The 17,684-nt window shown below is 46.6% G+C and overlaps 1 protein-coding gene across 1 annotated transcript in view; it reads left to right on the plus strand.

Moving 5' to 3' along the window:
* The window catches only part of LOC102191735 (39S ribosomal protein L13, mitochondrial-like), a 49,833-nt gene continuing 32,149 nt past the window's right edge, over positions 1-17,684 (plus strand). Inside the window, 4 exon segments of the mRNA XM_018064013.1 lie at positions 1-172; positions 16,001-16,075; positions 16,340-16,359; positions 17,309-17,410. Of these exon segments, the coding sequence (XP_017919502.1) occupies positions 1-172; positions 16,001-16,075; positions 16,340-16,359; positions 17,309-17,410 (369 nt within the window).

Genomic DNA, 17,684 nt, shown 5'->3' on the forward strand with positions numbered 1-17,684 from the left:
ATGAGGCCTGCCCTCAAAGAGGAGACAGACAAGGTTGCAATACAATGTGAAGAGTGGAGGAAGTCCTGGGTGAAGAAAGAACATTTAGAAGAGATCAAGGGAGGCTTAGAGGGCTTCCTGGAGGAGGTGACACTGGAGCCGACTTCTGCCAAGTACACTAGCAGTGAGCCAGGTGAATGAGGTGGGTAGAACATTCAGGCGGAAGGAATAACAAGTACAAAGGCATGGAGCCAAGGGGCACATCAAGGCACATTAAGGAATTGGGTGTGGAATGCAAAGGATGAGGAGAGAGAGCGAGCCTCAGGCTGGCCCCTCAGGCTGCACTCTGAACTGCAGACAGCCTTGTGTCCTTAGGCTGGACTGGGGAAAAGACATTCCTGGAACACAATTTTAGAGATGTTTCTCCGTAGTGTGAAAGGGTTGGGGTGGTGGAGCAGGCTACAAACCAGGAGACCCATGGGAGAGGCTTTGTCATAAACCAGGTGACGGGCGATAGGGGCTGGACTCCCACAGAGCAAGGGGATGGGGAGCCAGGACAGACTAGCAAAATACAGAGAGATTCAGAATTGAGAATGTAAGTCGGATCTTCAGGTGTGGATGGAAGATGGGGGCGGCGAATCCGTGCTGATACTGCTGAGGTCATGAGCCATAGGAGGAGACAGGTTCTGGGAGGAAGAGGAGTGTTAACTTTGGCCAGTTAATTTTATCTGAGGGGCATCTAGCCCTGTTAGTTGTCCTTCTTGACTGTTCACTTCCACATGAACACCTTTAGCTCTGACCTCGAGCCTGAGCTGCAAACTGGAATTTCCAGGGGCCCAGAGAGCATTTCCGAATTCTTGCTGCCTCTAAAAGTGAAAGAAAGTGAAAGTCACTCGGTCGTGTCCGACTTTGTGACTCCATGGACCATGGAGTCCATGGAATTCTCCAGGCCAGAATACTGGAGTGGGTAGCCTATCCCTTCTCCAGTAGCCTATCCCTTCTCCAGCAGATCTTCCTGACCCAGGAGTCAAACTGGGGTCTCCTGCATTGCAGGCAGATTCCTTACCTAGTGAGCTATCAGGGAAGCTGCTGCCTGTAAGTAGTCTCCCAAACCTGTGCCTTGTGCGTCTCGCTCTGTTGATGACATCACCATCCCTCTCAGGAGTGTCCTGGCTTCCTCTCGCCTGCTCACTCAAGTCACGTGGATCCTGTCTCCATAATGGCCTGCCTGTGGCCTCCCTTCGGCCCCCTTTTCCGCCAGCGCCCCCGTGATGTCCCACCATTTCCTCTCGCTTCCTGTCATTTCTATTATGATCCTTCCTATTGTCTGTTGTGACTCTCTATCGCTCGAAACTTTCCATTGCCTACTGATAAGTATACTCGTGTTATCTGGCTCTCAGTCCTTGCAATCCAGCCCCCGCTTACCTTTTTTTGCTCTTAATTTTCCCCACTTCCCGGCAGACACCCTTCTGTACGACTCCCATTGTCCTAGACCATTCCACGTCTTGTGCGTCTAGACCCAAGGCTGTCCTGCCTACAGCAACGTGTGTCTCCTGCCTCTGCCGGTCAAATCACACCCATCCTTCAAGGCCCTGATGAAATGCTTCCTCTCCACTCACTGCAATTCCTAGTTCACTGCCTCATCTCTTAACACACAGCACCCTGAGGCTGTCTGTTAAGAGGGCAGCTTTTCATCGCTGAGATGCATTGGTCTTCAGTAAATATGTGTTGAACTGAATTAGCTCAAAAACCATTCCTTAGACCAGGAACCTGCTGTGACTCCCCATTGTCCACCACTTCAGATCTGTTCCTAGTGGCTTCCCAGGTTCCATGTTCTAACTTTATTCCCCTGCTGTTCCCCTCAATATATTCCTTATTCAATTTCAACTCTATGCCATTCTGCCTTCCCTCCCCTTATCTACCAGGATGGATAAACTATGCCTACTAATAAACTAATGTAGTGAAGTGTGTTAATCACTCAGTTGTGTCTGATTCTTTGCAACCCCAAGGACTGTATCCTGCCAGGCTCCTCTGTCCATGGAATTCTCAAGGCAAGAATACGGGGGTGGGTAGCCATTCCCTTCTCCAGGGGAATCTTCCTGATCCAGGGATCGAAGCCGGGTCTCCTGCATTTCAGGCAGATTCTTTCTCATCTGAGCCACCAGGGAATAGTAACTAATATAATGTCAGTTTAAAATGATACCTTTTAGGGACTTCCTTGGTGGTCCAGTGGTTAAGAAATCACCTTCCAGTGCAGGGGACATGGGTTGGATCCCTGATTAGGAAACTAAGATCCCACAGGCTGTGGGGCAACTAAGCCCACATGCTCTAGAGCCTGTGTGCCACAACTAGAGAAAGCCTATTTCAGTTAATTAAGTCCATGGTATTCTCCAGGCCAGAATACTGGAGTGAGTAGCCATTCCCTTCTCCAGGGGATCTTCCCAACCCAGGGACTGAACCCAGGTCTCCCACATTGCAGGTGGATTCTTCACCAGCTGAGCCACAAGGGAAGCCCAAGAATACTGGAGTGGGTAGCCTATCCCTTCTCCAGGGGATCTTCCCGACCCAGGAATTGAACCTGGGAGAACCTGGGTCTCCTGCATTGCAGGTGGATTCTTTACCAACTGAGCTATCAGAGAAAGCCTATGTGATGCAACTAATAGACTGCGCACTGCAATGAAGACCTAGCACAGTCAAAATAATAATAATATTAATAATAATAACACTATCTTTCACACATAAGTTGTCTTGTTTGTCGTTCTTTAAAACTGAAATTCTAATTCTGTTCGTAGTGGCGACCTGCTTCATTTAAAATGTTTCCTGGACTCCCTTGTAGCCAGGAAGTTCATGTGACAAAATGCTAGCCAGTGAGATGTACATGGAAGTCTCTGGGTGGGGTTCTTGGGAAAACTTGCTAAAGAGGACCAGGGCAGAGGCACATACCCTTTGTTTTATCATCCTTCTTCAGTCTAGAATGCATACTCACTGCCAGGAGGTGTAGCAGCCAGTGTTGGAGCATAAACATGAAAACTCCATTCTCTGATGGGAGAGCTGAAAGCCATGTGGGCTTTGAGTCCCTGATGACCTCATGAAACTGTCCTACAACCATTTTCCCAGGTTGGTAAAAATTTATCCCACTTGAGAATTCCCAATGGTAAAAAATAGCCCCAGAATGGAATCACACTGTGTCAAAAGCCTAAATGTATGATAAGCATTTGCTTATGAGAGATTGTGTAACGCGTGGAAACAGTACAGAAAGACAGGTCTGTAGCCCAAGTCAGCCGAGAGTGCCACTCCTATTTCCTGAGAAAGGAAACCTTGCATGGGAAGGAGATGAGTGACTTCATGAGCTGGAAAAGATGCTGGAAATGTCAGTCAAGGACTGCATGACTCCATTGCTGATGGACCAGTCAAGGCCAAGATATGCTTTAGCCAATCAAGATAAAATATGCTCAAATTAGGTGTAGGAAAAACCCAGGCATTAAGATTCAGAGGTTAGGGCAGATGTCTGAGCAGATGAGAATGCTTTCATGAAATCTGTGCCACCCGGGTAAAGCTTTCCTATAGACCCAAAGTGGGCACATGATTCTCCAGTGGTGACCTGGACAATGCATGGTGGCCCACAGCTCTCAGCATCACTGGACCCCATGCTGAGAAAGCTGTTTTCTTTCCAGTTCGTTCTTCAGGTTTATCTGTCCCTTGAATAGTTGATGTGTGTACTATGTACAAATTTCAGAAGTGTGCGCTTCTCTCACCTCTGCCCCCAGATTTCCCTCTTTTGAAGCAACCATTCAAAAATGCACAGTTTGGGGACTTCCCTGGCAGTCCAGCAGTTAAAACTCTAAACTTCCAATGTAGGGAGCTTGGGGTTCAATCCCTGGTTGAGGAACTAAGATCCCACATGTTGATGTGGTAGGGCCAAAAAATAAACTGGAAAAAAAAAAAAAAAGAATAAGAAAAAGAAAATATTAAAAAAAAAAACAAACTCCCCAATACAGTTTCTCGTGTATTTTTCCAGATATGTTTCATGCATCTACAAATACATAAATTCAAGTGTCCTCTTTTTAAAAAATAAATGGAACCATGCTATACACAACAGCTCTGTACTTTATTTCACTTTACGTATCAGTGAGTTCCATATCGTACATGCCTCATTCTATCCTGTTGTACCGTTGGTATGTAATTTACCTGGCCCCCTATTGATGGACTTACTTGTTTCCAACCCATTTCCTATTAGAAGAATTGTTGCAGTAAATATCTTTGTACCAATTTCATTTTGCATATTAATCAATCCATGCATTCCACAAATGTTTCCTGAGCACTTGTAGCACCAGATCAGCTCTTGGCATGGTGTGTGTGTGTGTGTGTGTGTGTGTGTGTGTGTAGAGTAGTGAGCGCAACAGATCCAGTTCTTGCGTCAGGGAGTGACATTCTGTAGAGCAGAAAGCCATAGGATAAATTCCTAGAAGTGGATCACACTTTCTTTCAGTTCTTCTAATGAAGTCAAGAAGAATCTCACTTTGGTGAGAAAGTCTCACTATAGTGTCAATATGTCTTTAATACACTCTCTAATACTTGCTAATCTCTTTAAGACAGAGAGTGTCGGTCTTGATTTAGAGGCTTTGGCAGATCCCAGATTCTGCTTCGCTAGAATTTAAAAATAACAATGTTTGGTTTTATTTGCTATAGTTTTACATATATTTTCCATCTACAATCAAAATATGAAGGTTCCTTTCCAAATAATTTAAGTAAAAAAAAAAGTGAGTTAATTTAGAGAAGAATGCTAAATAAATAACAACATAGGTGGGAATTCAGAGGAGGGAGGGAAACCATGATGGTGATATTCAAATGACAGGTTGGGGAGCACTGATGGAAACAAGCAAGGAGAAAAGGTGAGGCTTTCTATACTGTATTCGATGTTTATTTTTGTATCCGCACTCATCTTTGGTATTGAAATGGTCATGCCTCTGTATTTCTTCCTAGACAGCTTATTTGTTTATCATTTACTACTTGCTTGGTAATTTTTTTTTTAATCTTTAGGCTGTGGCTCATGGCATGTGGGATCTTAGTCCCCCAACTAGGGATTGAACCCACATCCCCTGCATTGGCAGCACAGAGCTTTAACCACTGGACTACCTGGGAAGTTCCTGCTTGGTAATTCTCATGCTTAGATTTCATTGAGCTCCTGGCCATGAAAGGGTTTTTGGTTTTGTATTGTTTGTTTGGTTTTTTTTTTTGGATGAAATGTTTCCAACTTGCTTTCTCTCACGAAAGCTCTTCCACTTGAATTCCCCAGATGCCCGGCCTCTTTGTCATTGCCTGCTCTGGAGATACTTAGAAATGCCTTTGCCAGGGGCATTCAGGCAGCACCCTTAGTCAGATTTTCTTAATCTGGTTGAGACTTGCTCAATAATGCTCTTAAAGCATAAGATGATGAAATGACCAAACCCAAGTAGGCCTTCAAGGAGATTTCAAAGCCAGAACCTTCTGCACAGTCCCTACAACCACCAGTGGGCCTGTTATCACCCACAGCTTTTAGCAAAAGACACAGACAATTAGCTTGGTGGTTGCAAATGTAAACAAGAGTGTATTTCACAAATGGGCTCTCTGTGCTGAGTAGGTGGTAGAAAGCCTCTGGCAGAGTTGTTGAGCTGTGCTCAGAGGGTGGGTGGTGCCTCAAGGCCCTGGAGAAGAGAACCTTTCTTGAGGGAGCTGAGAGGGGCCTCAGTCAAATGGAAGGGTGAGGTTGGGGGTGGGGGCAAGCAGAGATATGGGCCCCAAAGGAGCATCTGGGAGCTTGGAAACTGAAAAACAAAAGGGACTTCCCTGGTTGTCCAGTGGTGAAGAATCCATCTCGTAAAGCAGGGGACATGGGTTCAGTCCCTGGCTGGGGAACTGACATCTCACATGCTGAGGAGCAACTAAACCTCCTACAACCAGTGAGCCTGCATATCACAAGAAATAAAGTTTAAAAAAAAAATAGAAACAAAAAAATAAGGCCATCCATTAATGCTTAAATCCTTGAACTTTGAGATTTGGTGGAAATTAATTATTGATAATTAATTATTGCAGACCTACCTTTTAGTACTGGTTTAAGTATTTTGTGAGTACTTAACTCAGTGGTTCTCAAGCTTTTTTGCTGACTCAAAAATTTTTGAGAACCTCCAAAAAGGTTTTATTTCTGTGGATTATATCTCGTGGTGTGATGCTTAATAATTGGTTCTCTGGGAGAAAAATCCTGATCTGTAGTATTTGCCAATTCCCACGGTGTAAACTCTTCCACTGTGGACCATTTTAAGATTCCCTCAGAAATAACCAAATGTGAAATGGGGAGAGATGTGCACAGTCAACAAGTCCCAGTACAGTCCCAAGCCAGTGCAAGCCGACTCCAGCACAGTACAGTCCCAAGCCAGTGCAAGCTGACTCCAGCACAGTACAGTCCCAAGCCAGCGCAAGCTGACTCCAGCACAGTACAGTCCCAAGCCAGTGCAAGCCGACTCCAGCACACCGCTGGGGTATTTACTGATAATGCGCTTCTCTAGTTGTTCAGCGGTAAAAAATTCACCTGCAATGCAGAAGCCTCAGGAGACGTGGGTTCATTCCCTGGGTTGGGAAGATCTCCTCGAGGGGGAAATGGCAACCCACTCCAGCATTCTTGCCTAGAGAATCCTGTGGACATAGGAGGCTGGCAGGCTACAGTCCATAGGGTCACAAAGAGTTGGACATGACTGAAGTGATTTAGCATGCATGAAAAGTATTAGAAATTGAAATTGAGAAAAATTTAAACTGCATTCATTAAAAATACCAATAACAAACCGATTGCATGTCGGTATAAATAACATTCTTTGCAAAAATAACTGTTATTTTCCAAAATAAAAAAAAATATTTAGTAAAAAGGGTGACATTCTTTTCTAAAAAATATTTTTGTGATTCCTTGTAACATCTAATTTAATCAAAAACGGCTGGATTCACACATCTTCAGCATTCAATCTTGTCGCACATCATACGGTCTCTGGAAAGCACTGGAGAGCAATAAAGGGAAATAATGTTTTACTATTACTATGAAAGCAGTTTTGACTTCCTGGACCCCCAGACAAAATCCCGAGGACTTGCAGGGCTCCCTGGACCACACTTTGGGAATTGCTAATACATTTACTTTTCCAAACAGTCAAATGAGGCAGGGATCTTATTATCCCAGTTTTACAGATGGGGAAACTGAGGAGTTAAGTAACTTACCCAAGGACACTTTGCTAGAAAGCGGCAAAGTCAGGATTCAAACACAGTTAATAGAGATGAGATTCAGCTAGGGACTATCACTAGATGTGTGATCTTGGAGACAGTTTCTCTGAGTCTGAGGCATTGTCATTTGATGAACTCATTGTCATCCCCTAGGTTGGGTTAGACTTGACTTCATCCCTCACTCACAGGTCCCTCTGACAGTTCCCTTATCTGTGCTTCCTTAGCCCTCTCTCTTTTTTCTGTCCACATGGCACTTTAATCTACACTATTGTGGAATTTTTTTTTTTAATTTTAAGTTCAGTTCAGTTCAGTCGCTCAGTCGTGTCCGACTCTTTGTGACCCCATGAATCGCAGCATGCCAGGCCTCCCTGTCTATCACCAACTCCCGGAGTTCACTTAGACTCACGTCCATTGAGTCAGTGATGCCATCCAGCCATCTCATCCTCTACTGTCCCCTTCTCCTCCTGCCCCCAATCCCTCTCAGCATCAGAGTCTTTTCCAATGAGCTAACTCTTCGCATGAGGTGGCCAAAGTACTGGAGTTTCAGCTTTAGCATGGCAACCCACTCCAGTACTCTTGCCTAGAAAATCCCATGGACGGAGGAGCCTGGTGTCCACGGGGTCGCAAAGAGTTGGACACGACTGAGCGACTTCACTTTCCAAAGAAATCCCAGGGCTGATCTCCTTCAGAATGGACTGGTTGGATCTCCTTGCAGTCCAAGGGACTCTCAAGAGTCTTCTCCAACACCACAGTTCAAAAGCATCAATTCTTCGGCGCTCAGCTTTCTTCACAGTCCAACTCTCACATCCATACATGACCACTGGAAAAACCATAGCCTTGACTAGAGGGACCTAGGTTGGCAAAGTAATGTCTCTGTTTTTCAATATGCTGTCTAGGTTGGTCATAACTTTTCTTCCAAGGAGTAAGCGTCTTTTAATTTCATGGCTGCAATCACCATCTGCAGTGATTTTGGAGCCCCCCAAAATAAAGTCTGACACTGTTTCCACTGTTTCCCCATCTATTTCCCATGAAGTGACAGGACCAGATGCCATGATCTTCGTTTTCTGAATGTTGAGCTTTAAGCCAACTTTTTCACTCTCCTCTTTCACTTTCATCAAAAGGCTTTTTAGTTCCTCTTCACTTTCTGCCATAAGGGTGGTATCATCTGCATATCTGAGGTTATTGTAATTTCTCCTGGCAATCTTGATTCCAGCTTGTGCTTCTTCCAGCCCAGCGTTTCTCATGATGTACTCTGCATAGAAGTTAAATAAGCAGGGTGACAATATACAGCCTTGACGTACTCCTTTTTATGTTATGTGTATTTAAAATCTTTTATTTATTTTTTGTGAAAGGATCCACCAGGTCTTAGTTGTGGCATTCGGGATCTTAGTTGCAGCATGAGAATTCTTAGTTGCAGCATGTGGAATCTAGTTTCCTGATCAGGGATCAAACCTGGGCCCCCTGCATTGGGAGGGTGGAGTCTGAATCACTGGACCATCTGGAAAGTCCCATGTGGAATCGTTTAACTGTCCCCATTGGACTGTACACACCATGAGGGCAGACACTGCATCTACCTTGGTTCCAGTAGTTTCATCAAGATCTGAAACAGTTGCTTAAAAAAAAAAACAAACTCTGCTGAAGGAAGAAATGAATCAATAAATACATGGACATTTCATGCCAAGGCAGGATGAGTCCCTCCTACCCAGAGTTCTTTTCTGTGACTCCAGAGAGGAAAGAGTAGGGATGGGACAAGGAAGGGGGGTTATAAGGCACGTATATACACTTGCTCTGAATTGTTGCATCACCAAAATCATAGGATAAATCACAAGCTAGAATTGTCTCTGCCTAAAACCTCCAAAGCAATTCAGGTCATTCTCTCTTTGCCCAAAGTCACCGGTACCTAATTTTCCCATCACTTGGCACTCAGACCCTCAGTTTTGGTAGTCTTCATCCTTCTGGAAGAAATCTCTATTTTCCTTTGTGCTGCTGGGGTGGGCTGCAGAACTCTCTCTTTTTTAAAAATATGTATTTATTTACTTTTGGCTGCATCAGGTAGGTCTTAGTTGCATCATGTGGGGTTTTAGTTGCAGGATGCAGGCTCTTTGTTGCAGTGAAGGCTTCTCTGCAGTTGTGGTGTGTGGGCTTAAGTTGCTCCACGGGATGTAGGATGTCAGTTCCCAGACCAGGGATCGAACTCCCATCTCCTGCATTGGAAGGCAGATTCTTAACCACTGGACCACCAGGGAAAGTCCTCTCTGCCTTTTCCTTTCATATCCCAGCCTTTTTATTGTTATCAGCAATCCTCCCCTCTACCTTTTTCTGTTCCACCTTTTTATAGCAGCACTTATAGAAAGGGTCAGGCATGCAAGAGTGAAGGTGTTCTTGTTCCAGAGCCCGGTATTACTTAGTACCTAATTAGTGGCTGCATTTCTGGAGGCTGGGGACGCTGGGCAGATGCAGCCTGGGCAGGTGGGAATCAGTTAGATGGAGGCCGCCTCTTTAGGAGCCTCTCAGCTTCCTCTTTCACTATCTATATGCGGTCCTTTCCAGCAGGGTGACCTTCTAGGATTCTCAGAAGCTGCTGAAGAGAAGTGTAATTGTGGGGGGAGGGAGGGAGGCAACATAAAGACCATCAACCAGGATTCTGCCTGGAAGGTCACAGGGCTTAACCAGAGACCTTTAAGAAGAAGCAAAAAGGAACTGAGAAAACAGCCAGGACTCTGCTCAGCCTGGAGTTCCTGGAATTCTGCTTTGTGTGTGAGCTTCCCGCGGCTGCCAAGGCCCCTCTGACTAACAGGAGATAAGAATGGGAAGCGACAAGGTGGGTGGAGAGGCAGCTTGGCCTGGAACTTCTCTGGGACACCTCCAGCTTTGGAGACCAGGGTCTCCTGAGAACCACATCCAGGAGGGTGGGTAGCTGCCTGCTGTGCAAGGGGCGGGGCAATCTACAAGGCAGGTTCTCTTCTGACCCAGCATCCAGCTCTCTGCCTACCTGGTGTGGAGCAGGTTACCAATCTGAGGCCACTGTCTCTAGAGGGTCAGCTTCATATCATGACCTTTACCCAGGAAGGGATGGATCCCTGAACCCAGGGCCACTTTTATGATTCAGTACTTGCCATCTTGAGTTGTGTCTGACTCTGCGATTCCATGGACTGCAGCACACCAGTCTTCCACTGTCCTTCAAAATCTCCTGGGGTTTGCTCAGACTCATGTCCATTGAATCAATGAGGCCATCCAACTATCTCATCTTCTGTCATTCTCTTCTCCTCCTGCCCTCAATCTTTCCCAACATCAGGGTCTTTTCCAATGAGTTTGTTCTTCGCATCAGGTTGCCAAAGTACTGGAGCTTCAGCTTCAGCCTCAGTCCTTCCAATGAGTATTCAGGGTTGATTTCCTTTAGGAATGACTGGTTTGATCTCCTTGCTGTCCAAGGGACTCTTAAGAGTCTTCTCCAACACCACAGTTCAAAAGCATCAATTCTTCAGCGCTCAGCCTTCTTTACATGATTACATGACATGACTACTGGAAAAACCAAGCTTTGACTGTGCGAACCTTTGTCGGAAGGTGGTGGACGCATGTGTCCTGATGCTACTCTGTGTTTCAGGGGCTCAGAGAAGCTTTGTTTTCCCTCCCCTGCCCCCCAGCTCTCCCGGTCTTTAAACGCTCAGAAAAGGTGCTTAATCCATCCATTCAACAAACACTTATTGAGTGCCTGCTATGACAAGTCCTGGATTCTGCATGATTCTACATTGCCTGCTGCAGGAGGCTTCCAATCTAGTGTCACTAAATAAGTAACTATAAAGAGTTGTGACCTGGTAGGTCTCATGGAGCTAGGGTGACTGTACCATTTAGTATTCTAACTAGGACACCACTGAGAGTAAAAGTGATTGCTGCAGGTTAAGTTCCTCAGGAAGCAGAGACTAAGATGGGGCCAGGGGATGGATCTCATGAAGAAAGGTTGTTAGGAGGGTTTTGGGGATCAATACCTGTGAAAAGGAAGGAACAGAAGCCAGACGGGGCAGAGGAAGAGGTTGAGAGGTGACAGAGTCTCAGTGAAAGCCTCAGCCAGCCTCACGGGGAGCCCAGAGCTGAAGCGGCCCTTCAGCCTCATCTTCAGCTGGGCCAGGGGGCCTGGCTTATGTAACATCATGTGGAACAGTGAGTGGTTACTGGAGGTCAGAGGCCTCTGGAAGGAGGTATGACCTTGGGGGAGACTGTTCCCTTCAGCCGAGGTGATGCCCAAGGAGGGTGACAGCGGAAGGCATCATCTGGTTGGCCTTCCCAACAGCTGGGGATTTGGATGGTACCTCGCAGCATCCGCCACAGGGACTCGATGACAGCTCTGCCTGGGCGAGAGGCATAACCCAGGCTGTCCCTCGTGCTCACAGCAAGAGCACCGGCTGGGGGTTTCAGCTGGAACCCTGTACTGGTGCAGAGTGGCATGAAGCTCCAGGCAACAGGTACTGCCTCAGGGCTGGTTCAATCTGCAACCTCTTAATCACCAGCTCTCTTCCTTCCCTTCCTCTATTTCCTTTGCTTTGGGGCATCACTCATGGCTTTTGCACTCATTATATCCTTCTCTTTGTATGCATCGTTATCATTTGATTTGTAGTGTAAATTATTTATTTACTTATTTATTTTTGGCTGCAGTGGGTCTTCATTGCTGCGTGGGCTTTCTCCAGCTGTGGTGTGCGGGTTGCTCATAGCAGTGGCTTCTCTTGTAGAGCTCGGGCTCTAGAGTGTCGGCTCAGTAGTTGCGGTTGCATGGGCTTAGGTGCTCCACAATATGTGGGATCTTCCCAACTAGGCATCGAACCCATGTATCTTGCATTGGCAGGTGGACTCTTAACCATTGAATCACCAGGGAAGTCCCAGGGGGTATACTTTTTATTCTCATTCCCACATCTGAACTATTAGGAAGTCCTTTGACTGTGATCTCCAAAACAGAGCCTCATTCTGTTCTGTTTCTCCATCTCCGCCTCTTTCCTAACTGCTGATATTGTTTTGATTTTGAACCAAATTGGCGAACAGCTTGGAGCTGCTGAAGAGACAGGTGATAATGTCAACAAAAAGGTGAGACCAGTGAAGGAGTCTTAAGGAGAGCCTACGAACCAAACCAACTTCAGAAAAGCTGCAAAGACAATACCTGACCTGAAAAATCAGCACATTACCTGAAAGTTGAGGGTATTCCCTCTCTACAGTAAACCGAGAGGCAGGGGATCACAGTGGTTAGTGATATGGGCACAGAGGTCGAAATGCTTGGGTTTATGAAAACTTGAGCCAGCTTCTTGATTTCTCTGTGTCTCAGTTTGTCTATAAAACAGTGCACACGTGCTAAGTTGCTTCAGTCATGTCCAAATCTTTATGAACCTATAGACTGTAGCCCGTCAGAGTCCTCTGTCCATTCTCTAGGCAAGAATACTGGAGTGGGTTGCCATTCTTACTCCAGGGGATTTTCCCAACCCAGGGATTGAGCCTGCATCTCTTATGTCTCCCGCACTGGCAGGCTGGTTCTTTATCACCTGGGAAGCCCCCTGTAAAACAGAGGTAATTGTAACAGAACGGTGGGTTTGACATTTAGAGCAGTGTCCTTGGGGCACATGGGAAGTACTCTTTCAGGTTTAGCTATTAGTATTACCCTGGGAGCTGCCATCTTGGCCCACATTCAGCATGGCAGATGTGGCCGTTGGTACCCCTGTTGGTCCTGCTCTTCCTTCTGTTCTTGTCTCCAACACACTTGACCCAACTCATTTACCCATTCAAAATATTTTTCTTGAGTGCCTACCCAGGGTACCAGGCACTAAATTATTGTTTCAATCTTCTGCATCCCACAAATCCTTGAACATCCCACAAATCCTTGAACATCCCACAAATCCTTGAACATCCCACAAATCCTTGAACATTCCACAGGTCCTCCCTTGGGTTTACGTCTCTTGGAGATGAGAGGCCCTGTTCCCCTAGCCCCCATTTCTTATTTGTGCTCAGGGTCACCCAGATGTAAAGCCAGTTTCTATATGACCTGGCTACCTCTTGTCCTCCCTTTTCAGTTCAGTTCAGTCGCTCAGTCGTGTCCAACTCTTTGTGACCCCATGAACCGCAGCACACCAGGCTTCCCTGTCTATCACCAACTCCCGGAGTTCACCCAAACTCACGTCCATCAAGTCAGTGATGCCATCCAGCTATCTTATCCTCTGTTGTCCCCTTCTCCTCCTGCTCTCAATCTTTCCCAGCATCAGGGTCTTTTTCAATGAGTCAGCTCTTCACATCAGGTGGCCAAAGTATTGGAGTTTCAGCCTCAACATCAGTCCTTCCATTGAACACCCAGGACTGATCTCCTTTAGGATGGACTGGTTGGATCTCCTTGCAGTCCAAGGGACTCTCAAGAGTCTTCTCCAACACCACAGTTCAAAAGCATCAATTCTTCAGTGCTCAGCTTTCTTTATAGTCTAACTCTCACATTTATACATGACTACTGGAAAAACCATAGCTTTGACTAGATGGATCTTTGTTGACAAAGTAATGTTTCTGCTTTTTAATATGCTATCTAGGTTGGTCATAACTTTCCTTCCAAGGAGTAAGCGTCTTTTAATTTCATGGCAATATTGCATAGAAACATGGAATGTTAGGTCCATGAATCAAGGCAAATTGGAAGTGGTCAAACAGGAGATGGCAAGAGTGAATATCGACATTCTAGGAATCAGCAAACTAAGATGGACTGGAATGGGTGAATTTAACTCAGATGACTATTATATCTAGTACTGTAGGAAGGAATCCCTTAGAAGAAATGGAGTAACCATCATAGCCAACAAAAGAGTCCGAAATGCAGTACTTGGATGCAATCTCAAAAACAACAGAATTATCTCTGTTCATTTCCAAGGCAAACCATTCAGTATCACAGTAATCCAAGTCTATGCCCTGATGAGTAACGCTGAAGAAGCTGAAGTTGAACGATTTTGTGAAGACCCGTGGTCATGTATGGATGTGAGAGTTGGACTGTGAAGAAAGCTGAGCGCCGAAGAATTGATGCTTTTGAACTGTGGTGTTGGAGAAGACTCTTGAGAGTCCCTTGGACCGCAAGGAGATCCAACCAGTCCATCCTAAGGGAGATCAGTCCTGGGTGTTCATTGGAAGGACTGATACTAAAGCTGAAACTCCAATACTTTGGCCACCTCATGCGAAGAGTTGACTCATTGGAAAAGACCCTGATGCTGGGAGGGACTGGGGGCAGGAGAAGGGGATGACAGAAGATAAGATGGCTGGATGGCATCACTGACTCGATGGACATGAGTCTGAGTGAACTCCGGGAGTTGGTGATGGACAGGGAGGCCTGGCGTGCTGCGATTCATGGGGTAGCAAAATGTTGGACATGACTGAATGACTGAACTGACTGACTGACTGACTGGACCTTCTAGAACTAACACCCAAAAAGATGTCCTTTTCATTATAGGGGACTGGAATGTAAAAGTAGGAAGACAAGAAGCACCTGGAGTAACAGGCAAATTTGGCCTTGGAGTACAGAATGAAGCAGGGCAAAGGCTAATAGAGTTTTGCCAAGAGAACACACTGGTCATAGCATCCAACCACACAAGAGAATACTCTACACATGGACATCACCAGATGGTCAACACCGAAATCAGGTTGATTATATTCTTTGCAGCCAAAGATGGAGAAGCTCTATACAGTCAGCAAAAACAAGACTGGGAACTGACTATGGTTCAGATCATGAACTCCTTATTGCCAAATTCAGACTTAAATTGAAGAAAGAGGGGAAAACCACTAGACCATTCAGGTATGACCTAAATCAAATCCTTATGACTATACAGTGGAAGTGAGAAATAGATTTAAGGGACTAGATCTGATAGACAGAGTGCCTGATGAACTATGGATGGAGGTTCATGACATTGTACAGAAGACAGGAATCAAGACCATCCCCAATAAAAAGAAATGTCAAAAAGCAAAATGGCTGTCTGAGGAGGCCTTACAAATAGCTGTGAAAAGAAGAGAAGTGAAAAGCAAAGGAGAAAAGGAAAGATATACCCATCTGAATGCAGAGTTCCAAAGAATAGCAAGGTGAGATAAGAAAGCCTTCCTCAGAGATCAATGCAAAGAAATAAAGGAAAATAATAGAATGGGAAAGACTAGAGATCTCTTCAAGAAAATTAGAGACACCAAAGGAACATTTCATGCAAAGATGGGCTCAATAAATGACAGAACTTGTATGGACCTAATAGAAGCAGAAGATATTAAGAAGAAGTGGCAAGAATACACAGAAGAACTGTACAAAAAGGATCTTCATGACCCAGATAATCACGATGGTGTGATCACTCACACTCACCTAGAGCCAGACATCCTGGAATGTGAAGTCAAGTGGTCCTTAGGAAGCATCACTACGAACAAAGCTAGTGGAAGTGATGGAATTCCAGTTGAGCTATTTCAAATCCTGAAAGATGATGCTGTAAAAGTGCTGCACTCAATATGTCAGCAAATTTGGAACACTCAGCAGTGGCCACAGGACTGGAAAAGGTCAGTTTTCATTCTAATCCCAAAGAAAGGCTATGTCTTCCCTTTTAGACCTCAGCTACTGGCTGAGACTGAGCATAGTGAAGGACCCCATGGATCCTTCCTCTTGGACTCCAGAAGGTTCGGTGGGAGGGGAAGTCCTTTGCAGCATGGAGCCCCGCTCTTTCATGTGACTGCATTCTTCATGGGGATCCTACCTTGCCCGTGGCCTTGTGTACTCTGGCCTGTGCCTTCTTTATCTGGATGTCTCGCCTGATGTCAGGAAAGGCCCTGGAAGGGATGAGGGAAATCAAAGAGAGCAAGGGGCAGAGCACGTGGAAGAAAGAAGTGAGGCCAGGTGAGGCAAGAGGCTGTAAAAGAGACTCTCTGGTGGTCCAGGGGTTAAGGCTTCCACCTTCCGCTGCAGGGGGCACAGGTTCAGTCCTTGCATGGGGAAGCGAGATCCCACATGCAAAAACAAAAGCAAAAACAAGAAAGGGCTGAAAGGGAAGAAGAGAGGAAGGTTGCCAACGACAACATTTGATATGAATTTAATGCATTGATGCCTCAGTCTGTATAATGGCCCTGGAAAGTCAGTATGGTTATCACCCCCATTTTCCAGGGGAGGAGACTGAAGCAAAGGTGAGTTATGAAACTTGCCCAAAGCCTTATGGCTTGTAAGTTCCAGCCCTGGAACTTGAACTCAGAATCTGAGTCCACTCCCTAGAGCGGGGAAGGTGCAGACTTCCTACAAGGGCATCACCTCGAGGAGGCGGGCGTGTGCCTATCACACAGCTGGTGATCAGCAAACAGTGTTGAACGGATGGGTATTCGGGGGGGTTGAGGCTGAAGGCTGTGAACTGACACTATATAAATTCCTGGTGTCTGTCGGCACTGGCTAGTGAAGCACCTTACCTTCTCCACCCTGTAATTCCTCAGCAACCTCAATCAGGGCCCTGAAATCCACCTATCAGGAGGAGATCTGAATTTACCAGTTCTTGGTCCCCATGACCCACCCCTGCTATGTGAGGAAGGAGGAGGCTGTGGAGGGGGGCACAGCTTGACACTGGTCATTTCCTACCCTGGGGCCAGAGTCGAGGCACCTAATTTCACTCTCTTCCATCAGAAACTAGGAATAGTAAGTCCAGCCTCACAGGGTCTTTGTGGAGATGAAACTGCACAGGGGCAAAGCCTTGCGCAGGGCGGGGAGGCATCAATGGACGCTGTTATATTGCAGTTTCTGGTCACTAGTCCTACTGCTCAGATGGCCGAGGGGGTCTTTACAGTTGACAAAGGCCCTTCTGTTGCCGTCTCAGCCTGACATGGATCCTCAGTAGGCAGGCGGGCAGGCACTGCAGACCTCCCTGTCTGTTTCACGGTTGAGCAAATTGAAGCCCAGAAGGTCAGAGAGGACAGGGAGGCCGTGTGGAGGTCTATGGGGGGGTCCACAGGGGTGTCAGGAAGAGAGGGCCCCCTCTGGGTCCCAGAGCCCAGTGTGCCTGCCTGCCTGCCCCTCCTCCCTCAGCTGCCGAGCCCATCCGCATGGCTGGGATCTGCTGGCCCATAAATGGGTCCCCGTGTCTCTTTCCAGCAGCAGCCTGACCTCGTCTACTTGGAGAAAAACAGGAAGCTGGGCTCTGCCAGGAATCGGAACACACCCTTCCTCAGCTCTGGGCTGGAGGATGCTGCAGTGGTGGGGGGAGCCTGGGGACAGGACAAGGGACAGCATGTGTGGTAGGGGCTCTTGGCCAAGCCAGGGTGCCCGGGGCCCCACTGCCCCGCTGAGGGGCTTGCCTCAGTAGGCTGGTCTTGCTCTGGCCTGGCCTTGCTGAGAGCCCCCAGGGACCAGGAGCTGGGGAGTCAGGAGGAAGAGCTCCTGGCCTTCCTCTCCCAGTGGGAGCAAAATTATGGGGCACCAGGGCCACAGATGACTTTTGCCTTTGTGAGCCCCCTTTCCCATTAAAAAA

Source organism: Capra hircus, chromosome 19 (assembly GCF_001704415.2).
Source record: "Capra hircus breed San Clemente chromosome 19, ASM170441v1, whole genome shotgun sequence".
Classification (NCBI taxonomy): domain Eukaryota; kingdom Metazoa; phylum Chordata; class Mammalia; order Artiodactyla; family Bovidae; genus Capra; species Capra hircus.